General features: G+C 44.3%; 1 protein-coding gene across 3 annotated transcripts; it reads right to left on the bottom strand.

Annotated features, from left to right (window-relative positions):
* Positions 1 to 2,323: 2,323 nt before the first annotated feature.
* On the bottom strand, positions 2,324 to 7,628 carry LOC132513381 (ectodysplasin-A). Of its 3 annotated transcripts, none has more exons than XM_060137667.1 (3): positions 7,482 to 7,628; positions 4,484 to 4,599; positions 2,324 to 2,665 (listed from the first exon to the last, which is right to left on the bottom strand). In XM_060137667.1, exons 2-3 carry the CDS (start codon positions 4,565 to 4,567, stop codon positions 2,414 to 2,416), a joined length of 336 nt encoding a protein of 111 aa, XP_059993650.1. In that variant the 5' UTR covers positions 4,568 to 4,599; positions 7,482 to 7,628; the 3' UTR covers positions 2,324 to 2,413. The 3 variants fall into 3 exon arrangements, with proteins under 3 accessions (XP_059993650.1, XP_059993648.1, XP_059993649.1); XM_060137665.1 differs by having other exon boundaries at positions 4,478 to 4,599; XM_060137666.1 differs by having other exon boundaries at positions 4,478 to 4,608.
* Between the last annotated feature and the right edge of the window lie 18,627 nt (positions 7,629 to 26,255).

Below are 26,255 nucleotides of genomic sequence, written 5' to 3' on the forward strand. Positions count from 1 at the left end.
GAACAGTTAAGAAGCCTTTTCCTTCCTTCATCTCACACCCTTTTGGCTTTAGAAGCAGACCTCTCTCAGGTCTTCCCTGCATCCCTGAGAGATCCTGGTAGTACAGAGGTCTTTGTGGTATGGCAGAAAGAGATAAGGAGTCACTTAGTAGCTGCAGGAAGTGGCTAGTTCCTATAACCTGGCTGAAGGGTAACCAGAGGAGGTCCTTGTCCACAGTTGGGGCTCCATACACAGTGGTTGGTTGGTTTATTGGGTGGATGAAAGAACACGAGGGGCATCCATTCTGTGGGTACTGGAGGCTTGCTGCTTGGACATGGTACCAAGGGGATTCTTCTGAACACAAGAGCTCTAAGGCTGATGGGTATTTTCCAAAGAAATTGCCTACTCTTTTGCCCCAGAGCCCCTGGCAGCCAAGAGAAGAGGCGTTACCATCAAGGAATGAAAACTAGCCTCTTTGGGTTTCTCCCTAGGTCCCTCAAGGATTTGAGCTCCATATTACCATTTTTATTGGTTCTCTCTAGATTCCAAATTCAACACAATGCTGGGGCAGAACAGAATAGCTTTGTAATCAGACCTGGTTGAAAGCCCCAGGTTTGTGACTTAAGCTGGTCAAAGCACTTAACCTCTCTGAGCCTCGTCTAAACAATGGGATTGGTAATATTATCAAAGGAGATACGAGAGAAAGCACTTTACAGACTTTAAGGAGACGTTCTCATCAGATCCTGCTATAACTGAGGGCTGTCTAAGGCACTTTCTAGGAGCTAGGGCCAAACATGCCTCAAGTTTGCCTCAGCTGGGGTGGCAAGGCTATCACTAGCAACCAGACGATGGTGGCGTAGCTCACCCCCTCTAGCCCTGACCCTTGAAGGGTCAAGCAGTGTATTTGCTTAGAAAGGGAAGGCACAGCAGAGAAATGAGTACCTCTTGTTCTTGGTGGATTTCAGCTGCCTGAAGGAGCTTATTCCCTCTCTCCTCAAAAGGAAACGTTTCAGGAGTAAGAGTAACAGATTCTACAAGACTGGCCCTCCCAGCTTTGGGTTAGACTCAGCACCTAGACTGGGCCCAGGCAGTTAGATATAAGGCCCTTGAATGATCTTGTCATATGATTCGATGGGAAGCTTGGGGTTGTGGAGGCAGGTGTCTTTGGGCCTGACTAGAGGGCAGAGCCCTGCCCCGTGCCTAGACGCTGCCTCCTGCTGAGCCTGGATTCAGGGGAGCAGCCCTGGAGTCTATGGTGACTTTGCTGTGCTGTGGTTTTCCGGAGCCAGAGAGAAGAAAGGAGGATGTGGTTAGTAGGGCATCAGCTGCTGTCCTTTCGGACAAGGCCTGGGCTAATGACCACTTGGGTTGCAACACACTTGAAGAAAACCCTGTCCTAGCCTCAGCTCTTACCCTTTCCAGGTCAGGTAGAAAAGCTCTGTCTTGCCGAGGCCCAGGGTCAGTCTAGGGTTTGGGAATGTTAGCAGGCTAGCCTGGCAGCTGCCTAAATATTAGAATTTGAAGGAACTTCTGGAGGTCATCCAGTCCAACCCTTTGCCCCCAGACACGACTCGACTAGATGAATATTTGTGTTGCTTAATAAATGGAAAATTTCCTTTGTGCCCAGGTAATCTAAAGAGTATCCCAGACTCACATAAACGCAGGTCCCAGGATAGGCACCTGTCTCAGACAGAGGTAGGCTCTGGGGAGGAAGAAAACGGAGGTTCTCGCCAGGTTGGGAAGGGGACAATTGCGGGGGGACCCAAGGAGTCTTCTGAGCTTGGAGCACAGCTGTAAACAAAGTGAAAGACATGTGGCCCCAAGCACGGCCTCTGTTTCTTATGCAGGCAGGTTTCTGGCCATGCCCTGCAATTGCTCCAAGGAAAAGCAAACCTCCTGTCCTCAAAGCCCTGCCAGCTGCCGGGACGCGGCTCAGTGAGAGTGGGAAAACCATCTGGCAGGTTCCTCCCCTGGGCTCTGCCACAAGCACCTGCCTTTCCCTCCCTGCCCCTCTCTTTAGGTTGCAATGCTCCCCTCCTGCCCCGCCCCCGCCCCACCCTTCGGGGTCAGAGGCTTGCCCCACAGTCTGGGCTGCACCTTTGCTAATTCTCGCCTGCTGCCTGAGCCCCTCACTTTAGTGCAACAAAATGACACCCGGGACCTCGAGGTTGAAGAGTCATGCCGGAAGCAGTCAACACGGAGCCAAGGAGGAAGGTTCTGCTTCATGTCCTGTTCACTCAAGGTCATTCTGGAAAGTCAAGCAGACCTTGTCATCCTGAAGTCACCGGGGAATAAATAGCACTAGGGCATTTTTCTCTGTGGCTGCTACACCCACACACCTCACTCCACAGCAGCACTTAGGTTCTGGAAGTCCCGGCTCCCTAACCTGGGGTAGGAGCACGGGCAGGGGCAAAACGGGATTGGGGGGGGAAATCTAGGATGCAGGGGCCTCGCCCAGCCTGATGGCCCCGAAGAAGGTGGTGTGCTTGCTCATGTTGATGGAGATGTCGGCGTGCACCATCTTCACGGCGATCTTCTGCCGCGCTTTGAGAAGGCAGACGCCCGCCGTGTAACACGTGTTGTAGTTGGTTTTGCCTGTCTCGATGCTGCGGGTGCACTGCAGGAAGGGCTTCTCGTCCACCACCACCTCATAGCTGGCAAAGTCAGTGAAGTTGATGTAGTATACCTGGGGGAGAGGCAACGAGAAGGGATTGGGGGCGAGCGGAAGGAGAGGGTGGGCCCTCCCCGGTGACCAGCAGACGCGACCTGCTCACGCGAGCTGCCACTGCACCTCTTGAAGGCACGCTAGTCGGCCAACAGGACGGGCGGGGTGACAGGCTTATTCGCTGTCCTGCCTCCCCTCCATTGGGCTCAGGGGATTAAGCAAACCTCTTTCAACAGCACACGGGTGGGAGACTCTGCAAGAGCCAGAACCATGCCTCATTCACCCCTTTACCTCCCCCAGCGCCCCCTCCCTGCCCCCTGCCCTCCAGCACAGTTCTCGGCACACATTAGGTGCTGGATCAGTGCTACAGACACAAACGAAGGCGAATCAGTTCCAATTTCCAGCCCCAGGGACCATTTGTAGATAAACTTAGCAGTTACTGATTCCCCAGAGAGGGCACAGGAACAATCTGCGAGTTCTTCAGTTCTCTCCGCTTACACCCTGCTCCCCTGCGGCTGAATTTCTCTCACTGATTCTCCCAGTGCCCCTTGGTGCTCTCGTCTGATGATTGAGGAAACAGATGCAGAGGGATGGAGAACTATCCATCACAAATGAGATAAAGAATGTGGAAGGGCAAAACTAACTTCGTGGCCAGAAGGAAGTGCTAAGCAGTGTTCAGTGGCATGATGTCCAGGGCATTTTCCCAGTTTGCATGGGGTACAAGGCCTGAGGCCACTCCCAGTTCTAAACCAGGCCCAGAAAATTAATTTTTCTCTTCTTCACTACCCTTATCCTTCACACCCCACTCCCAGCTTTGATCCCCACCCCCACCAAATGGCACTTAGGACGTTGGGATCATACCCCTGGGGACTGGGACACTCATCTGTTGCCCTAACTCACTTTATGGAAGGCTGTTCCCACCACAGCCTGTTCAGGAGGCTGCAGTGTATTCAGGTGCCATACAGTTTCTTGGGTCAGGACCCAAGCTGGGCCAAGATGTTCAGTAGGCTCAGCAAATGCTCGTGAACCCACCTTCTCCGGCCACTCTCCTGGGAGACCCTTCTGCCGGCTCCAGCGTCTTTCTGTCCATCCACCTGCTTGCTGCCCGCCCCTCAGAAGCCCCGGCCTCAAGGCTCGCCCACCACTAGCTCTGAGGAGCCACCCCATTGGAGACAAACAACAGGGGTGGAAGTGGATGGGCATTGGTCGACCTGGGGAGTGGGCCCTGGGCCAGGACGAGGACAAAAACAGAGGGCGAAAAGGGCTTGGAGAACGACAGCAGGGGGAAGGCAAGAATGACAGAGAAGCAGAAAGGTAGAGAAACAAATGGGAGAAAGAAGAAGGAAAGACAGAAATCTTTTTGAGGTGGAGAGAAGGTCCGGAGGGGCACTCTCAGTCTTCATTATAAAGCCAGTAGTGTGGGAGGAAGGGGTCCTCAGCAGCCCTGGAACTGACTTGCAAAGAATATACACTAAGGCAGAGTTCAAGTTTGGCAGTAGAACCAAACAACTCAGCGGGGAAACTAGGGCCTGGGGCTCCGTAGGAGGGAATCAGATGGCAGGGCGTGGGATGGGCCTCTTTTCAGTTTTTCAATCATATCTGGCTAGGAAAAAACCCCAGACAGCCCCCTCTCTCTTTCCTCCCTCTTTTCAACTCCCTCCCAGTGCGCCCTCCCCGCTTCCCCCCCCCCCCCCCCGCTTCCCCCCCCCCCCCCCCCGCCAAGCAGGACGTTAGCCATTGGCTGGGCTGGGCTGACTCCACAGTGCCCCCCTGTGGCCTGCACGAGATCTGCATTCTGGATATAAGAAGAGTTAGGCCTGAGACCGTACTCACTTCTACCTGACTATAGATGAAGTAGGTGCCGTCCACCAGTACCTCCAACTCCCCACTGCGGGGGTGTAGCTTAAACACCTTGGGGTTCATGGTGATCCGAGACCAATCATTGAGCACTCCACCTGAAAGATCTCAGTATGAGAGAAGGGCAGTCACTCAGTACATGTCAGAACTATCTGGGCAATAAACACAAGAAATATCAAGCCATACACAACCCCCAGCCCCATCCCAATACAACCTGGATAGCCCAGGATGCCAAGCTTTAAGAACAGCATCTGGAAGCAGAGAAAGCAGTCTGTTTGTAAAGTGGCAGCTAGGCCTGCCTCAGGCCCGTGGGGTCTGCCTGTCCTTCTTCTTCTCTCCTTTCCTGACCCCTCTGTCTGGAACGATATTTAACCAACATCTTCTAGCTGGAATTGGGGGGGAGGTAAGAAGAGGGCGGGCACGCTGCCCTATTTTCTTTGTTGTTCTGGGGCCTGCACAGGCAAAATCCAGACACTGAGGGGCAGGCTAGGTCTTATTATTCCATTTCATCTCACCAGCTATAGCTCCTGAATCCCTCTCCTGTCTTATAGGTTCATGGGTTTTCTCCTTGTCCTTAAGAGATTCCTTTCTATAGTACCTCCACATCCACTCCTTTCTGGAAAGCCTCGCTGGGCCCCCAGGAAACCACTCAGCCCAAGGAACTGTCTACCCGGAGAACCTTAGGGATCAGGCGTGAGTCAGACTTCATGGCAGCCGGAGCAAGTGACCACCAGTAATAAAGCCCGGTAGGGGAGAGGGATCCTTATGCGAGTGAGGGATAGACCGCAACGCAGCACTAGAACCAACCAAAGGGATGGAGAGGGTGTCTGGGCACTGAGGCACCCCAGCAAAGCATGTCTCTCAGTAATACCCCATATGGGGTGGAGGGTCAGTCACTCCACCTTGGCTGGACGGTGGGAGCTGGCATGTGAGGGAGGAGGAAAAGCTTCCCTTTCCATCTTGCAGCAAGGGGGATGTTCCTTCCCACCTCAAGAGGAGGGAATCCAGGCCTAAGGAGCCTTCTAGCCTCAAAACCATGCATTCTTCATTCAAGAAAATATGTTTTGAAAGTCCATCCTTGGCTAGTCTCAGGAGGTCTGCCTTTCTGAGGTGTAAGGAAACTGGCCTTCTAGAAAAGGTGCCCGTCTTCCCTTAAGGTGATAAGCAGATGGGATAGGAGTTTGGAGGAGATGCCCTGGCTCTGCCCCTCACGGAGGACGGCTCTGCATGGTATCTTGCTACCCCTGATGCCCTCACTCTTTATTTTAAATTTTAATTTATTTAGTTTTGGCTGTGTTGGGTCTTTGTTGCTGTGCGCGAGCTTTCTCTAGTTGCGGCGAGCGGGGGCTACTCTTTTTTGTGTTGCGGTGCGTGGGCTTCTCATTGCGGTGGCTTCTCTTGTTGCGGAGCACGGGCTCTAGGCGCACAGGCTTCAGCAGTTGTGGCGCACGGGCTTAGTTGCTCCACAGCATGTGGGATCTTCCCGGACCAGGGCTCGAACCCGTGTCCCCTGCACTGGCAGGCGGATTTTTAACCACTGAGCCACCAGGGAAGCCCTGATGCTCTCACTCTTGCTTCTGTTGGAACTAAAGATCAGCATAGACTACTACTGGGGATTGGCCCAGGAGGGTTGGAACCAGTCTTGTTATGTGGTGGGAGCAAAATCAGTAGCTTCTGGCATAACATTGAGGCCACCCATCGAGACACCCAAACAAATCTATTTCCTGCCTGTCTCACCCTTCTCTGGACAGATGGTGATCATGGCCCATCCAGGGCCCTGGGGCCCAAGGTACTTGGTCCCAGCAGGACTGCTTAGGTTTTGGTGCTACTCTGTTCCTACTTATATTTCTGAGGTGATTGAGTCAGGCATTCTGGTGGCACTCCAGGATGTAGCCAAGCCCGATCATTAAGGAAGCAGAGCACAGCCAGTTCAGGACTGACTGGGCTCTTAGAAGCTGTCCCCATGCAGCAGGTTTCTGAACCTTCATTCACTGTTTCTGTACTCACAGCCCCTCCCAGTAAGCGTCTGGCATCTTGGCTGGCTTGCTGCTTCCCGAAGCTCCTGGGGGTTCACGCATTTTAGGCTTTGTGCACCCTGGGGACCGGACATTATTTCAAAGTGCCGTTCTTTAATGAACGTTCATGTCTCTTTGAGGAAGAAAATGAAGCTAATCATTCAGTGGAGTATACACACACATCTCTGAAGTGGCATAGTGCGGTGGAGAGAGTCAAACACATGTGGTTTTGAATCCCAGCTCCTACACTTAACGGAAACCTTGGGCCAGTTAATTAACCTCTCTGAGCTTCAGTTTCTGTCTCTGTAAAAAGGAGCTAATGCCTACCTTTGTCGTGAGGATCAAATCAAATCAAAGACAAAGAAAGTATGTTGAAAACTCTAAAGTACCATACAGATATAAGGCAGTAGATTTAGTATGGTGTTGTCCAATTTGTCTGGCACTCTGTTTCCCCACCTTTTAAATGCAGGGATTACACTAAATTAGGGTTTCTAACCTCCTGAAATCCACCCCCCTTTTCATAGACACTAGCATCTCATACTCCCTGGAGAGTCTAACATGCCCCCCACTTCCCTGAGAGAAATGCCTCCTCCACCCATTTTCTGTGTAGACCCATCAGACAAGAAGATTCGATTTTATGTCGTTCTACTTTCTCTAATTTGTATTGTGAAAATGGTGATAAAACTACACATATCCCCAAGGGTGACTCTGATTCAGCCTCCACCTCCCAAGAATCCCTGGTTTAGACAATGTCTCAAGTCCCTTTCAGCTTCCTCATCAGCGATTCTAAATGCAATTTGTAGTAACCTTAGGGCAAGCAATTACTCAGGACAGCCAGCAGAGGGCAAAGTGGAGTAGAGAATGGCCCCGAATGTCAAGGGTACCTCAGGGGCCTGGGAGGAACAAGGCTGGGGGTAAGGGGAGGAGAAACTCTCCTTAGGGAGAGAGCCTGCTTTGACTCTTACCATTCTTGACTTGGATTGCTGACCCTTGGCCCTGTAGATGCACCACGGCTGGCTGGGAGGATAAGAAGGACAGAGAGAGTAGTCACTGTGAGAAATGGCTGCTTGCTCAGCCACCAGTTGCCAGGATTCCACCTCTGGTTTCTAGTCTTCATTTGTATCCCAAGTCTGATCCCTCTCCCCTTTCTTGGGATGCGAGTGGCCACATTTCTACTGGAGGGTAATATGATTTTGTAGCTCTGCCACTTCATAGCTGTGTGACCTCGGCCAAATGTAATGCCTCTGAGCCTCATTTCGCTAACTGTGAAACGGGGATCATGAGAATCTCTGTCTGACCTCTCTCACAGGGATGTCTGAAGATCAACTGAGGTGATGAATATAAAATGCCCTGCAAGCCGTCAAGCACCGTGCAACTGTGTAGACTGATCGCCGTGACCAAACAGCTGTAGTGAGGGAGGCTGAGATGAGACAAGGCGAGGCGGCGGAACCTGCCAGTAGAGACGGATCAGGAAGCTCAGAGACTAGGGAGGAGCCCTTCAGGCCATGAAGGCAGAAGTCTAGGCTGGGCTTCACCCAGAGCTGGTTGGCTGATTTTCAAGGACATACTCTTAAACTTCTAAGCTGCTGATGTCAGGTGGTCTGAGGGCCGACAAGGTGTCTGGGGTGGCCGGGGAGGCAGAGATCCAGGTGAATAGGCCTGACTGGCAGCTGACTATTGGGTTTGGCAATGGTGACCCTCTGTCTCCTGGGGAATGGGGAAAAATGGCCATGACAAGACTCAGTTCCCTTGCTAAAGGCAGGCCCTGGGGCAAAGCTTTTCTATTCATAGAGATGGAGGAGGCTGTGAATGAAGAACCTCAGAACCTCCAGGGTCTCCTCACAAGATAAAGCCTCAGCAAATTTAATAGGGAGCAAACTCAAGGGTGGCTCTAGCCTGTGGTCTTCCCTCCTCTCCAGCAAGAGAGCAATTCCCAGCCAACCTGGTTTTCTCGAGTTCCAGCTTTATCAGCAGCACCTGCAAAATAGGACAGGCCAGTCAGAGGGCGTCTCTTTCTACTTCCTTTACTCCTCACCTAGGCAGCCAGTGGCACTGAGCTTTTGCTCCCTGTAGTGAAGCCCTGTCTGAGTGTTATTTTCCAGGGCTCAGAAATGGAGGGAGAGTCAGGGTGTGATGCAGGGCACTGGGGTAGGAGAGGACACTCCTTCCTTCTCTTACTTGCTCCCGACCTGCATCTTCAGTGGGCCTAGCAACCAGCAGGGAAACTGGCCTCTCACCAACGCTGGTCTAAGGGAAGTACCACCGAGCACCTATGGAGACAGAGAAGAGTGTTTTCCTGCCACCACGTGACCCCGAGACGATGGTGCTCGCTTCTTTAACCTTTTGCTCCCTTTCTATTAATTTCCTTCATAGAGCGCATTGCCATTTGTAAATACCTTGCTTCTTTACTTGTCTCTCTCCTCCTGTAGGACATAAATTCCACGAGAACAGGGACCACTTATCAATATATCTCTTGCACATAGAAAGTGCTCAATTAATATTTGTGGAAAGATTGGATGGAAAAAAAAACCCAACTGCATCTCTTGGGGCCACGGTGACACGGATTAGCCCTGTTTGAACTATGAGTCAAAGAATCTGAGTCTTGTGGCAGTAAAGACCCAGAGAAATCAGCCGTAAAGACTCCATTTCTGTAAAACCCCAAGGTACAAGAGGGGAACAGGAGAAGGAAATAACAACTGACCTAAGCCCAGGTAGTCTGACTCCTGTCAACTTCAATTAGGCAGGTTTGGATCTGGATCTATATCTTTTGGATGCCCTTCTGGGCCCAAAGGGAAAGATGCAAAGAGATTAAGTGCTCTTCAAATGGGCAATGTGGTGGGGGGAAGGATATAGTGCACACCACTGTACACCACCATTTGAAAATGCTCTTGGGATCACCCACTCTTGCTCTATTAGAGAACTTTTAAGGAGCCTAGGAGGGTGGAGAGATGGAAGAACTCACCAGAAGGTCCCTGGAGACCAGGGGGTCCTTGAGGACCAGGAGGACCTGGAGGGCCAGGTGGTCCCATAACAGTTGTTCCTGGAATTCCAGGAATCCCTGGAATCCCTGGGGGTCCTTGGGGTCCTGGAGGTCCTGGAGGTCCTGGGGGGCCATTGGGCCCAGGAGGTCCTGCCTTCTTTCCTGAAAGACAAGATTAGTATTACATTTGTAGTTATTGACTGAATGTACTGTCAGGAGTTCCTCAGCCTTCTAATGACACAAAGTCGGCCCTCTGGGAGTTCCTGCTCTTAAAGAGGTGGATACTTTTATCATACGTGATACACACACACACACACACACACACACACACACACACACACTCCCTACCCTGTTTCATGAATAATCATTTACAGGTTGGGTTTGAAGATATAATGGCCCTCAAGGAGCTCAGTCTAGTGGGGAAACAGACACAGTCACACGATAGTAGAAGTGCTGCATTAGTGGTAGGGACAAAATGCTGGAGAGGTCAGGGAAGGCTTCAAAAAGGAGGTTACAGTTCGGCTAAGTCCAAAGGATCAGAATTGCCAAGTGGCTAGACCTATGGGTCACTTTTTAGAATTGAGAACTGGGCTATTGTTGAAGAGGGTGGCTTTCACATTTATTGTCCAGGCCTGACCTTAGGAAGAATATCGGCTCCAGGAAGGTTTCCTATAGGAGTCGGGATGTACAGGGACTTGGGCTTGGGATGGAGGTGGGAATGTGGGATTGGAAGGAGTCTGGGAGATGAGAGGTGGGGGAGGGGAGGGCGAGGGAGGGAAGGGGGGGAGAGAGAGAGAGAGTGAGAGAGAGACAGAGAGGGCTCGAGCACCATAAGGAAAGAAGGGGCAGTGGAGAGCACAGAGCTGAGCTGAGGAGGAAGCAGCAGGCAGGTTTTTGCTTTCTCAGCTGACCCCTCTAAACCCTAGTTTTAAAGATCTCTGGGAAAGGAAATTCTTCAAACTCCCTTGGTAACATGTTCCAGTGTTTATTACCCCCTCACCGTTAGGAAGTTCTTCTGTATATTGAACTGAAATTCCTCCTGTGGCAGTTTAAGCTCTTATTCTATTGTTTGTATAGATAGAGAAGAAGAGCTACCATCATGCACACAATAACCCTCATGTGCTCAAAGACATTGTCATCTATCAACCTCTATTTTTATAGGCTAAATAATCTGGCTTCCCAAAGTCTTTTCTCAGAGGCCCTATTCTTGAATGTATTATTAATCAAGCCACCAGATCCTCCCCGTTTCCTCCTCGCTATCCTTTCAGAGCAGTCTCAGCCTTCTTATTCCATATTCCAGTCCTTCCCACATCCCCGCCAGAATGTAGCTATGTTAACAGAGTCATAACTGTGGTTTTGAACCAAAACCTCCCGTTCCTCCTGTTTAACCTCCTCTGCTCCATGCAGTCCAATTCAAGCACTGCAGGTGGTCACAGGTGGGTGACTGCTTCCTCCCTTCCCCGCTTTTTCACAATCTTGTGGAAGTCTCAGGAATGGGAGCCTTTCCCCAGACTCCATCATGGTGTCTTCACCTGTGATTCTTTCTTCCTTTTTAAATATAACCCTGTCAAGTCTCATTTAAATACCTCCTTCCTGACTCTGCCTCCTGGCTCCCTGGGCTCTCAGGGAGGAGAATCCTGTTCTGATTTATCAGGTCCTCTTTTAAGAAGAATGCCGCGTGCTCAAGAAACCCAGTCCTCATGGCAATGCCACTCAAGAGGTCACTTGTCCATGTCTAACCACATCTGCATTTGCAATGAAACAACAGGGTCATTGCGGGGCCCCTTCCCCAGAGAGGAAAGTAAGGAAGGTCCATAGAGCTTCTCTCTCACGGAGAGACAGGAGTCTTAGCGTTTTCCCTGCACTTAGCAGCAGAAGACTGAATCTGCCCAGTTTCGAGATCTAGCAAATTTTAAGATGCCGAACAGGAAAGTCATCTCCCTTCAGATTTGGGCAGCTTCCAAGTCAGGCTTATTCAGCGCCCAAGTTTCAATTCCGGCTAGTGTAGTGGAGAGAACAAGGAATCTGTAGTCAGGAGATAAGGCTGTAAGCCTCAGCTCTGCCACGGATGTATACTTCGGGTAAATCCCTTCCTCTCCTTGAGCCTTAGTTTCTCCATCGGTAAAACGAGGAGCTTGGCCTCAATGATTTCTCTAAGTTTCCTCCCAAGACTGAGGTTCCATAAGGAGGATTGACTTACCCCTGGCAGTCAGGAAACTTCCCTAGCCTGGTTATAAAGTCTGCTTCTCTCTCACTCTTCTCTGAGTGGCACAGACACAGGGGATGGTGCATAGTAGGCTGTCCTCTGTCCCAGAATGTCCAGGCCTAACAGTGATTTTTGAGCTAGAGGGGCTTCTGTGGGTAGTGTGAACTTTAGTGTCAAGATTGTGAGTCTCCTGTGATTGTTAATGTAATTTTGGAAGAATTAGAGCCAGAAACTCCTGCAGTGAAAGTGAATAATGGTTGCAGTGTAAACAGAGAATGTTCACTTATGAAAATGCTAGAAGGCATCTGAGAACAAGCTCCTGCTGGGATCTAGTTCTGCAGCTGGTCCTCTTTGCTCCTCTGCAACCAGGTTTAAGTAACTGTGCTTGTCATCCTTGCATCCTTACAGAAAGTTGGCCCACAGAGGAGCATGTACAAAATGGCCCCTGGATCAAGAAGATGACTTTAGAGGACTGTATTCCTTCTCTGGATTTCCTTACTCTAACAGAGTACCTCACGATACAAAAGCCCAGAGACTTTTGTACTTATCAAGTTACCCTGTGTAGTCTTAGATGCAAGAATACACACGTTCTTTTAGTGAAGCTCAAATTGTTGAAAGAATGAACTAAAAGCAAGAGATGGGGGGGGGAGGGAGAGAGAGAGAGAGAGAGAGAGAGAGGGAGAGAAAGTTATGGGAGGGGGAAAATTCCATTAAAGGATGGAAATTAAATGAACAACTCAATTACCTCTTCAGGCATGTGTCTATTCACTGTGTCCATGGAAATCAGTATTAAATGGCTTCTAAATCGCTTTCAGCCAAGGCAAATGTTTAAAGCCTATGTGCATTCTCTTCCCAATAGTGGCCCACATACAAGGTAGCAGTGCTGGGCAGTGATCCAAGTCACTACCAGAGGCACTGGGATCTCTTGAGTTTGTAATTTCAGAGCTTCTCGCCTAGAAAGCTGCCTTCCATTACCACCAGCAAGTGTGTTCTCTCGGTGCTCACCCCTTGGATGACACTTCAAATGGGTGCTGCTCCCCACCACACACATGCCCTATATTTGGGTAAATCACTAGCCTACTTGCTGTTCCCCCAGACATGACATGTTCTTTCATGCCTCTGAGAGATTTCAGTATGTAGTTTTCTTTGCTGGAATATTCTTCCCCTTCTTTTTGCCTCATCCTTCAAAGTCTAGGTTAGATAATGTTTTCTCTGAGATGTGGGACCAAGCATGAGAAGCTCATGCTTCTATAATTGCACTTTTTAAAATACTGTACTTCAATTATTTGTGTGTGTTTCCATGACTCCAACTATACCGGGAGATTTTGGAGGGCAGTAACCATTTTTCTTTATCTCTGTATCTCTCTTCCTGACAATTACAAGATGCTTATTCACTGTCTAGTGAATGAGTGAGTGGAAAAAAAAAACTTAGTAGCTGTCATTAGAAAGTGCTCTCAAGTCTACCTATTAAGAAAGAAAGGAAGGGGACTTCCCTGGTGGTGCAGTGGTTAAGAATCCACCTGCCAGTGCAAGGGACACAGGTTCGATCCCTGGTCCGGGAAGATCCCACATGCCATGGAGCAACTAAGCCAGTGCACCACAACTACTGAGCCCGCATGCCACAACTACTGAAGCCTGCGTGTCACAGCTACTGAAGCCCGCATGCCTAGAGCCCATGCTCTGCAACAAGAGAAGCCACTGCAATAAGAGGTACACGCACTGCAACGAAGAATAGCCCCCGCTCGCTGCAATTAGAGAAAGCCTGCGTGCAGCAACGAAGACCCAATGCAGCCAGAAATAAATAAATAAATAAATAAATAAATAAATAAATTTATTTATTAAAAAAAAGCAAGAAATAAAGGAAGTCATCCCTGGGCTTGTGCTAGGAGCAGAGAGTGTCCTTGTCCAGGCCAGGGGAGCTTTCTAGGTTTGTTAAAATTTCTGTCTTAAAGGGATGTGATAAGAACAGAAAACTACACACTTGAAAGTCAAATTTGGGCTTCCCTGGTGGCGCAGTGTTTAAGAATCCGCCTGCCAATGCAGGGGACATGGGTTCGAACCCTGGTCCGGGAAGTTCCCACATGCCGCGGAGCAACTAAGCCCCGTGCGCCACAACTACTGAGCCTGCGCTCTAGATCCTGCAAGCCACAACTACTGAAGCCTGCGTGCCTAGAGCCCATGCTCTGCAACAAGAGAAGCCACCGCAATGAGAAACCCGTGCACCGCAACGAAGAGTAGCCCCCACTCGCTGCAACTAGAGAAAGCCCGTGCGCAGCAACAAAGACCCAACACAGCCAAAAATAAATAAATAAATTTATTTTTTAAAAAAGTCACATTTACTTTCTTAAAAGACAGAATAGCTTGGTGAATGCCCAGGCTCCACAAAGAAAGGTTTCCTCACTGACTCCAGTTCTCTGGCTATTTTCCAATTTTGCTCAGCTCAGGTCCTTAGGGGCCAGGCCATTCTTCAGCTTCTTTACAACAGGGACACAGGTTTCCCATGTGGTCCATGGCATCTCAAGCCACCAGAGTACCCTAGTACTCAGAGAAGTGGCAGGAGGCAGCTGAAGCCAGTCTTTCGAGCCTAGTCTGGGATTGATAATCTACTCTGTAAAGCTCCGGAAATGTTAACAGACAGAATCATTTCGCTTAGAGCATTTTAATGAAAACTCATGAATTTCACTCTATTTTCCTCCCAGGTCAGAACACAGAAAAAAATAGGTACTTAAAAAACTCGTTTCGTGGTTGGTTCTTTTAGTCCTAAGGAGTGGACCACATTCCCTGGTCCTGTCTTTTGGAACCTGTTCTGTCTTTGGTTTCTCCTCTTCAGGCAGGCAAGCACTTGTACAAACTCGTGGGCCATTCCCATTGCAAGTACACTGGAGACTTACAGACCCAACAACGGCACAATGGATCCACTCAACTAGGAGATTCTTGGAAAAGACTAAATGATCAGGGTACTACTACAGCTGAGGTTTTTCCATCACAGAGAAAATGATATTGAAACCCCAGAGCAAGAAATACCTTCCCTGACTCTCTGAGAAATAGGAGAGGGATAGCTTTTAGGCCAAAAAATAGGGTACTGACATCTCTCAAGAGGTAGTATACCTAGTCCCTACAAGCAGTCTCAGGACTTCATTCATACCTGGCCACTGATTTGATAAAGGAGGGGGAAAAAAGGAGAAAGGAGAAGGGCAGGGGAAAGAGTAAGGAAGAATGAAGGAAAGAGATGTAAAATAAATTGTATGGAAGAGGGAACAAGGAAGAAAAGCAAAAACAACTTTCACATGTTGCTAGGAAGCAATTCTACCTTTCATGGATCATCACTGAAAAATGATATATATTTCTTATTCCTTGGAAGCTACAATACTCAAGAAGATCACACATGATTGAGTAAAATAATGGACATCCAGCATTGAACGAATATAAAAATCCTTCTCCCTTGATTTTTTCTTCTAATTTTAGAAAAGACATGACAGCAATTTTACAAAATCAGGAGCTTGACTTACCCTTTTTCTTGTTTTTAACTGGACCTGTTAAAAAGAGAAAATGGAAAACTAAGTCACTGGAAATTAACATAAAGTGTTTATTCTTCAAGACAGTCACAGGAGGAATCCCCAAGACACTGCAAATTTGAGGGAGCCCCATGCTAAGGGTCAGGTTATTGGCAAGGTATCGCCCAACTATCAAACCTCCCCAATCTGTCTCTGACTGTTGTAACAATAAAGTTACAAGGAAGATTCTTCCCTAGGAAGAAAAATATTTCAGGCTTAGTCTTTGGAGTGAGGGAATGGGTACTTCGCCATAAAGATGAAATGCCCAGAAATGCAGAACTCAACAACCTTAGGACGGCATTCCATTAATTATGCAAGTCCTGAGATTGAAGAGTCACGCATTCAGGTCAGGAAGTGATGTGAAGTCTCATGTGTTGAAGCTGGAAGGAGAAAAGGGTCATTTTCATGGAAGGAGCAGAGCAGCGGCAGTTTACTTTTTAGTCACTTCCTTATCGTTATTCAAATCGTTAGTTATTAAAACAGTGCAACCATAATACATTCATCTGGGGGCCACATGCACTCCCACTGTAATTTAACATAAGTTAACAGACACTTTAAAAGAAGTGCCAACAGTTTCATTGACAATGAAATCACAAGCATTTTCTGGGGAATTACTTCTAAAGAAAACATTTCTAATCAATTGAGGGCACTCAGAAAACCCAAGGCTTTTCTCATATAGTTAGGTAACAATCACTCCTCAGACATACACAATTTAGGTGTCTCCCAGACATGCAGGCATGTTTTTCCCTACTGGGGACTCAATTCACTTCATTCTGTAGGTGGATTTGATTTTCTTTAGGCGCACATATTTAAAAATCTGTTCCAAACTCCCATGAAGACCCTACTGGACAACAATAAACCCCTGTCAGTGCCCTCAGGAGCTCACAAAAAGACCAGCATTTGTATACTGTTTTTTTTGCGGTATGCGGGCCTCTCACTGTTGTGGCCTCACCCGTTGCGGAGCACAGGCTCCGGACGCGCAGGCCCAAGCGGCCATGGCTCACGGGCCCAGCCGCTCCGCGGCATGTGGGATCTTCCAGGATCGGGGCACGAACCCGTGTTCCCTGCATCAGCAGGCAGACTCTCAACCACTGCGCCACCAGGGAAGCCCCTGTATACTCTTTTATAGACTAAAAAATATATTTCCATTTATCATCTCATTTTATTCTTGCAACAAGCTTGGAATGGTCTTTACCTATAAGAGCAGGCTCTATCAAAGATTATGTCTGAGCAGACTTCAATCAGAAGTCAGTAAAGTCTCTAACTTGGAGGGCTGCCAGCGTGGCCATCAGAGCTTGCACAGGTCCCTCGAAAACCAATGTCTGTGTAGACTTCCCTGGCAAAGTAATTTCACGTGCAACAGTAGGTATTATTATGCGCAGGGGATGTTTATGGTTGGGTTAAGCAACCTGCTGCACTTAAGGTCATGATCCTCCACTCTTTTATCCTCATTTTTTTCTCTCTTTCTCTCCTCCCAGTTCTTGGTCTTCTTTCTTTACTGCCGATCTTGTATGTTTTTAACAACATTGAGAGCTCCTGAGAATGTACACAGAGGTTCTGGCAAGGAAGCACAGCTACACAGATACTACTGACTAAGAGACAGCCTGAGAAGGGCCACCTCCTTGAACCAGAAAGCTGTCTGGGGAAGGATTTACACAGAAAGGCCTATAACCCCATCAACCAGCTACCAGCCAACCAGTCAGCCACCTCAGCCTGGGAAAGCAGTGAGATGACAGCCATTGCAGCCACTGGCCTCACAGACAGATTATGTTAGCCCTGGCCAAGTTGCTGACCATTTCAGCTGGTTAAAGGGTAAGTACTATTACATCAGACTTCAAAGCAGGCTTTGAGGAAATCAGGCGATCACCATGCACCTAGTCCTTATTGAGCACACCTAGGGAAGGCACAGTAAATAATGAAACACAACTCTATCCTCAGAGAACTTACAGTTGAATAGGAAAGTACTAAAGGGGGGAGACTTAAGGAATTATACTGGCTAGTTGAGGAAAAATAAATTCCTGGAGGAAGTCTGACCTATATCTACAAGGGAAGTTTGACCTATATCTACAAGGGAAAAGAGTGAAAGGGAAGTTAAACATTTTTCGTTAACTTTTATGAGATGGATGGACCTAGAGTCTGTCATACAGAGTGAAGTAAGTCAGAAAGAGGAAAACAAATACCATATGCTAACACATATATATGGAGTCTAAACAGAAAATGGTTCTGATGAACCTAGGGGCAGGACAGGAATAAAAACGCAAACGTAGATAATGGACTTGAGGACACGGGGAGGGGAAAGGGTAAGCTGGGATGAAGTGAGAGAGTGGCATGGACATATATACACTACCAAATGTAAAATAGATAGCTAGTGGGAAGCAGCCGCATAGCACAGGGAGATCAGCTTGGTGCTTTGTGACCACCTAGAAGGGTGGGATAGGGAGGGTGGGAGGGAGATGCAGAGGGAAGGGATATGGGGATATATGTATACGTATAGCTGACTTACTTTGTTATACAGCAGAAACTAACACACCATTGTAAAGCAATTATACTGCAATAAAGATGTTAAAAAAATTTTGTTAACTTTTATTATTTTTATACCAGAAATACTACTCATTATACATACTTAAATGCATGCACACCTACATACATAGAAAAGGGGAGTAAAAAGGAAAAAAATAGCTTAAAAAAACTACTCACAAATAACCACTATTAACATTTTCTGCATATCTAGAAATTTCCTATGCATATAAATATGTATTTTTACAAAATGTGATCAAATAAAAATGTTGTTTGATAACTTTCTTCTATGTCAATAGCTACATTTCTACATTATCATTTTAAATTTGGATACAACAGCATTATATAGGTAGTTCTTTATATTTTTTTCTAGTTCTTTCATGATTTCATTTTTCATATTTAAATCTTTAATTAATCTGGTATAGATTTGGTATACAGCGGGAGGCAAGGAGCTAACTAAAATTTTTATCTTTATTTTCCAAAATGGCCATGCCATGAAGAGTGCTGAGAATAACAGGGGCTCAAAGCCCTATCTTCCACTTCTTCTTGTGTCACAGAAGGGCTCCCAGGGAGCTTCCATCTATTCAGTGGACATTTGGCATATCCCTCAGAAAAAAATGAGGATGAAAAAATATGGACAAGATTATCCTTAAATTGTATCGCACTTCCCATAGGGGCTAGTGAGTACATCATCTCAGCAGTATAGGAATTCTAGCTCCCTGGTATTTTCTCTCTAGAAGATGGAAAACCACCATGGCCAGTAAATAATTCTTATGAGTTTCAACATGGTCCTCTAAGCCCTGGTTCTATATCCGCCATTCTCATTTCTTTTGTTTGAGGCCATTGTGGTTTCCCGTCTTCTAGAGAGAAAATATCAGGGAGCTAGAACTCTCCCATATTAGATATGAGCATCTTGACCAGAGCAAAAGCAGTAACATCTGCTGAGTTCTATAACATTTTAGATATATTGATTTATTTTCTCTATATGCTTCAGAACCTTTTTCATACCTACTCAGGGCACTACCACTGTCACATGTCTGTTTCCGTGGTAACAGGCTACATTTTTCTATCATTCTAATACCCTCTATTTGTAATCATCATGCTTTCTGCAGGCAAACCCCACAAATACATCAGGGTGGGACAGATGTGCAGTCCCTGGGACTGCTTTTATAGTAGTAAATTTGAGATCTGACAGGTTTTGATCTATGTGGCCAGGCTGTTTGCTATCTGATATTAAGAAAAGGGGTCTTGTAATAGCATCAGGGCCATGGAAGCCAGCAGCAGTCCTAGCCTGAGTCTGGTCCTGACTCAGTCACAAACTGACAATAAGGCAAATGGGCCATTTTCTTATGATTCTTCATCTTCTAAATTAGGGAATACTTTGTACACTTTGTCTCTATTCAAGCCTAGGGTTCTGATGAAGATAAATGACACCATAACTAAAGCTAACATTTATTGAATATATATGAGCCATGCACTTTGCTAGATGCTTTACATATCTCATTTAGGTCTTAAACAATCCAGCAAAGTAGTTATTATTATGCTTATTTTATAGATGAAGAGATGGATTAAATTGCACAAAGCCACACAGCCTGTAAATATTTTCAGGTAAGCTGAAACTTCAGAAAGATTCATGTTTTTCTAGATGTGTTTTGAAAATTAAAAAATAAATGTATATACTTCCAATTTCTGGCTTCACGTGTCAAGCGCTTGAAAGCCATCACTCCCATACTCACAATAAGAAAAAAGCTGAGCAAACTTAAAATCACTTCTTAGATCCATCAGAGAACTGAGGTCACAAGGCAAACTGCTGTTCTGTAATATGGAGAGACAGACCGGTGGATATGGAGACTCATAGCAGACTGGGTGAAGAAGCCTGAAGCTGAAGCCAGTATCAGTTAGAAGACTTTAAAACTGTAATTGACAAATTGCTAGATGCTCAGTGTGGACTAGCTCAAGGGCTAAAAATCCCCAGTGGGCCCAGCCTTAGGGGGTTCTCCACACGTTCATGCATTTTACCTTCAAGAGCGCTACCAGGTTCTCACAGTGAAGATGGGAGAAAAATTCTCTTGTCCTTCTAGTAAGGGGAGAGGAAAAGCAGCCATTTTGAAATATATCCAGACCTCTCTATTCTCTTTAACAAGGCCTGCCCTCAAGGAAAACTTTTATCAGAGCCTAACTGACTGGGGTTTTACCAGAGCTGAACTGACCTGGGGGATAGGAAATACCCAACTCAGGCACACTAAAAGATTGAGAATTAATCATAAGACTCATGAATGCTTCCATTCTACCCACACTTTATCACCACATTAACAGCACTCCTGTATAACGGCATTACAGCTAAAAACACTGCCAGAGCTTTATTTACAATAGTCAGGACATGAAATCAACTTAAGTGTCCATCAACAGATGAATGGATAAAGAAGAGGTGGCACATATATACAATGGAATATTACTCAGCCATAAAAAGAAACTAAATTGAGTTATTTGTAGTGAGGTGGATGGACCTAGAGTCTGTCATACAGAGTGAAGTAAGTCAGAAAGAGAAAAACAAATACCGTATGCTAACACATATATATGGAATCCAAAAAAAGAAAAAAAAAAGGTTCTGAAGAACCTAGGGGCAGGACTGGAATAAAGACGCAAATGTAGAGAGAATGGACTTGAGGACACGGGGAGGGGTAAGGGTAAGTTGGGATGAAGTGAGAGAGTGGCATGGACATATATACACTAACAAATGTAAAACAGATAGCTAGTGGGAAGCAGCCGCATAGCACAGGGAGATTAGTTCAGTGATTTGTGACCACCTAGAGGGGTGGGATAGGGAGGATGGGAGGGAAACGCAAGAGGGAGGAGATATGGGGACATATGTATATATATAGCTGATTCACTTTGTTATAAAGCAGAAACTAACACACCATTATAAAGCAATTATACTCCATTAAAGATGTTAAACAAACAAAAACAAACAAACAAAAACACTGCAAGTCTCAGACCCTACTTAAGAAGTTTCCAGGGACATCCAAAGACCACATGAAGAGACTAAGACAAGAACTATGGAGACAATTTTAGCCTCTGACACCACATTTACAGCAAACAGTAAACACAGCTTAACTCTTAGATGAGCATAAAACCTTACATTACTGGCCTACCTACCTCAGTTACTTTTACCCAGTATATCATGTCTAGTTTTCAGCCAAAAATTACAAGGCATATTAAAAGGCTAGAAATACAGTCTGGAGAGATAAACCAAGCATCAGAACCAGACTCAGAAATGAAAGAGGAGATATTACAGCTGATACCTCAGAAACACAAAAGGATCTTAAGAGACTACAATTACGTGCCAACAATTTGGACAACCTAGAAGAAATGAATGAATTCCTAGAAACATACAATGTATTAAGACTGAATAATGATAAAATAGAAAATCTGAACAGACCGATTACTAGAAGGAAATCAAAAACCTCCCAACAAACAAAAGTCCAGGAACAGAAGGCTTAACTGGTGAATTCTACCAAACATTCAAAGATAATTGAATTAATAGCTATCCTTCTCAAACTCTTCCAAAAATTTGAAGAGGAAGGAACTCTCCCAAACTCATTTTACGAGGCAAGCATTACCCTGATATCCAAGTCACATGAGGATGCCATAAGAAAAAAAAAAACAAGACAATATTCCTTATGAACATAGATGCAAAAGTCCTCAACAAAATAATAGGAAACCAGTCAACAATACATTAAAAAGATCATATACACTATGATCAAGTGAGAATTATTCCAGGAATGCAAGGATGATTGAACATTTGCAAGTCAGTCAATGTGATATGCCACATTACCAAAATGAGCAATAAAAACCATATGATCATCTCAATAGATGAAGAAAAAAATTTTGACAAAATTCAACATCCATTCATGATAAAACTCTCAAAAAGTGTGTTACCTCAACTTAATAAAGGCCATATTAGCTGACAAGTTAGCTGACAAGTCCACAGCTAACTTCATACTCAATGGTGAAAAGCTGGAAGCTTTTCCTCTAAAATCAGGAAAAAGACAAGGATGTCCACTCTTGCTACTTTTATTCAACACAGTATTGGAAGTCCTAGCCACAGTAATTAGGCAAAATAAATAAATAAATAAAAGGCATCCAAATTGGAAAGGAAGAAGCAGCACTATCACTATTTGTACATGATATGATATTATATATAGAAAACCCTGAAGACTCCATCAAAAAACTCTTAGAGCTAATAAAGTTGCGGGATACAAAAATCAATACACAAAAATCACTTCTGTTTCTATACACTAATAATGAACTATCAGAAAGAGAAATTTAGAAAACAATTCCATTTAAAATTGCACTAAAAAGAATAAAATACCTAAAAATAAGTTAAAACAAGGAGGTGGTGACTCACTCAGAAGGCTCAGATGGTGGTTAGCATTTTTCAGCAATAAAGTATTTTTTCATTTAAAAAAACCCAAGGAGGGCTTCCCTGGTGGCGCAGTGGTTGAGAGTCCGCCTGCCGATGCAGGGGACGTGGGTTCGTGCCCCGGCCCGGGAGGATCCCACGTGCCGCAGAGCGGCTGGGCCCGTGAGCCATGGCCGCTGGGGCTGTGCATCTGCAGCCTGTGCTCCACAACGGGAGAGGCTGCAACAGTGAGAAGGCCGCATACCACAAAAATAAACAAACAAACCCAAGGAGGTGAAAGACCTGTATATTGAAAACTAAAAGACATTAATGAAAGAAAATGAAGACACAAATAAATGGAAAGAGATTCCATGCTCATGGATTGGAAGAATTAATATTGTTAAAATGTCCATACCGCCCAAAGAAATATAAGATTCAGTGCAATCCTTATCACAATTTCAATGGCATTTTTTCCACAGAAATAGGACAAGCAACCTCAAAATTTGTATGGAACCATAAAAGACTCCAAATAGCCAAAGCAATGTTAAGAAAGAAGAAAAAAGCTGGAGGCATCGTACTCCCTGATTTCAAACTATATTGCAAAATTATAGTAATTAAAACAGTATGGTATTGCATAACAATGGACACATAGCTCAATGGAACAGAATAGAGAGCCTAGAAATAAACCCACACATATGTGGTCAATTAATTTATGACAATGGAGCCAAGAATATGCAATGGGAAAAGGATAGTCTCTTCAATAAATAGTGTTGGTATAATTGAACAATCACATGCAAAAGAATGAAACCAGAGCACTATCTTACATCATACACAAAAATTAATTCAAAATGGATTAAAGACTTGAAAGCCTGAAACCATAAAACTCCTAGAAGAAAACATAGGTAGTAAGCTACTTGACATAAGTCTTGGTGACAATTTTTTGAATCTGACACCAAAAGAAAATGAAACAAAAGCAAAAATAAACAAGTGGGACTACATCAAACTAAAAAGCTGCTACACAGCAAAGGAAACCATCAACAAAATGAAAAGGCAGCCTATTGAATGGGAGAAAATATTTTCAAGTCATATATTTGATAAGGGCTAACATCCAAAATATATGAAGAACTCATCCAACTCAATGGCAAAATACCCAAACAACCCAATTTAAAAATGGGCAGGACATCTGAATAGACATTTTTTTCCAAAGACATCCAGATGGCCAAGCAGTGCATGAAAAGATGCTTTACATCATTTATCATCAGGGAAATGTAAATCAAAACCACAATGAAATACCACCTCACACTTGTTAGAATGGCTATTATCAAAAAGACAAGAAATAACAGGTGTTGGCGAGGATGCGGAGAAAAGGGAACATTTGTGCACTGTTGATGGGAATATAAATTGGTGCAGCCACCATGGAAAAGAGTATGGAGGTCCCTCAAGAGATTAAAAATAGAACTACCAATTAATCCAGCAATTCCACTCCTGGCTATTTATCTGAAGAGAAAGAAAACACTAACATATATATATATATATATATATATATATATATATATATATATATACACACACACACACACCCATGTTCATTGGAGCATTACTGATGATAGCCAAGATGTGGAAACAACCTAAATGTCCATCAATAGATGAATGGATAAAGAAGATGTGGTATAACATACACAATGGAATATTACTCAGCCATAAAAAAGAATGGAATCTTGTCAGTTTCAACAACATAGATGGACCTTGAGGGCATTATTCTAAGTGAAATAAGTCAGACAGAGAAAGTCAAATACCATGTGTATGATCTCTCTTATATGCAGAATTTAAAAAGGTAGATAGATAAACAAACAAACAAACCAAGCTCATAGATACAGAGAACAGACTGGTGGCTGCCAGAGGTGAGGGTTGGGGGGTGGGAGAAATGGGTGAACTTTTTTAAAGTTTAAATACATTGAATTAAAAGATAAAAAGTTGGCTATCAAAAAAAACCCAACGCACTATAAAAGAATGCCTTTGATGGTAAAGAATTAGTGAGCTTGAAGATGTCAACAGAAACTTTATACATGAAATGCAAAGATTTAAAAAAAAGAATGAAAAAGATGGAACAGAATGTCCAAAGATTGTGGTACAATTACAAATGAGGTTATATACACGTAATGGGAATACCAGAAGAAGAAAGAGAGGAAGGAACAAAGGAAATATCTGAAGTAATATCAAATAAGAGTTTTCTAAAAGTAATGACAGACACCAAACTTCAGATACAGGAAGCTCAGAGAATATCAAGTAGGACAAATACCAAAAAGTTGACCCCTAGGCATATCATATTCAAACTGCAGAAAATCAAAGACAAAGAGACAATCTTTAAAGAAGCTAGAGGGGGGTAAAAGGATAAAAATTACATTGGTTTCTCTTCAGAAAACATTCAAGCAAGAAGAGGGTGCAGTGAAATATTTAAAGTGTTAAAAGAAAAAAACACCAAGCTAGGATTCTGTATCCAGCAAAATTATTCTTCAAAAATGAAGTTGAAATAAAGACTTTCTCAGACAAACAAAAATTGATTGAATTTGTTGCCAGGAGACCTGCCTTATAAAAAATGTTAAAAGAAGTTCTTCAGAAAAGGAAAATGATATAGGTCAGAAACTTGGATCTACATAAAGAAAGGACGAGCATTAGAGAAGGAATTCATGAAAGTAAAATCAAATCTTTTATTTTACTTATTCTTAATTGATTTAATAGATAATAGTTTACTTAAAATAATAATAGCAAAGATGTATTCAGTGATTATAGCTTATGGATAAGTAAAACAAATGACAGCAATGCTATAAGGGATGGGGGAGGAATTGGGAATACTCTGCTATAAGGTACTTGCACTACCTCTGAAGTGGTATAATGTTATTTGAAAGCAAAGTTGAATAAGTCATAAATGTGTATTTCAAACTCTAGGGCAACCACTAAAAATTTTTAAAAGTATAACTGATATAAGAGAGGAAAGAAAATGGAATCATATAAAATGCTTGATTAAAACCAGAGAAGGCAGAAAGAGTGGAAGACAGAAAAAGAAACAAAGAAATGGACAATGAATAGAAAACAGTTACAAATATAGTAGATATTAATCCAACTATATCAATAATCACTTTAAATGTGAATGGTATAAATACACCAATTAAAAGACAGAAACTGCCAGAGTGGATAAAAAAGCAATAACCAACTATATGTTATCTGTAAGAAACACACTTTAAATATAAAGATAAAGGTAGATTAAAAGTAAAGGAATGGTGAAAGATATACCATGCTAACACTAATCAAAAGCAAGCTAATTTCAGACAAAGCTGACTTCAGAGGAAGGAAAATGATCAGGAAGGAAGAGAGGCATTATATAGTGATAGAGGTGTCAATTCTCCAAGACATAAGATCCTTTAATGTGTATGTGGCTAACAACAGAGTGTCACAAAATTGAGGCAAAATCTGATGAACCCACTATTATAGAGACTTCAACATCCCTGAATCAGTAATTGAAATATCCAGCAGGCATAAAATCAGTAAGGATATATTGAGCTGAATAGCACCATCAATCAACTAGATCTAATTGACATTTATAAAATACTTCATCCAACAATAGCAGGATATACAGTCTTCTCAAGTTCACATGGAACATTCACTAAGATAAACATTATGTGTCATAAAACATACCTTAGCAAATTTAAAAGCATAGGTATCATACAAACTATATACTCACATTACAATGGAATTAAAATAGAAATCAATAACAGAAAGTAGCTGGAAAATCATATATATTACAACAGGAAAAAGATCTAAATGATTTTGGAAAATATTTAATCTAAGCTTCCACTTCAGGAAACTAGAAAAAGAAGAGCAAATTAAATTCATAGTAAGCCCAAGAGAAGAAACAATTAGAATCAGAGCAAATATAATTGAAATTGAAAACAGGAAAGCAATAGAAAAAAAAATCAATGAAATGAAAAGCTGGTTCTTTGAAAAGATGAATAAAATTGATAAACCCTTACCCAGGCTAACCAAGAAAGGGAGTGAGAAGACACAGATTACTAATATCAGAAA

The sequence above is a fragment of the Lagenorhynchus albirostris genome, chromosome X, assembly GCF_949774975.1.
Source record: "Lagenorhynchus albirostris chromosome X, mLagAlb1.1, whole genome shotgun sequence".
NCBI classification, from domain to species: domain Eukaryota; kingdom Metazoa; phylum Chordata; class Mammalia; order Artiodactyla; family Delphinidae; genus Lagenorhynchus; species Lagenorhynchus albirostris.

Excerpts from the sequence above, each read along its gene's own strand:
- LOC132513381 (XM_060137665.1), bottom strand. The coding sequence starts at position 4,567 with ATGAACCCCAAGGTGTTTAAGCTACACCCCCGCAGTGGGGAGTTGGAG. Across the intron at positions 2,666-4,477 it reads TCATCTATAGTCAGGTAGAA|GTATACTACATCAACTTCAC; the intron begins GTGAGTACGGTC and ends CCTCTCCCCCAG.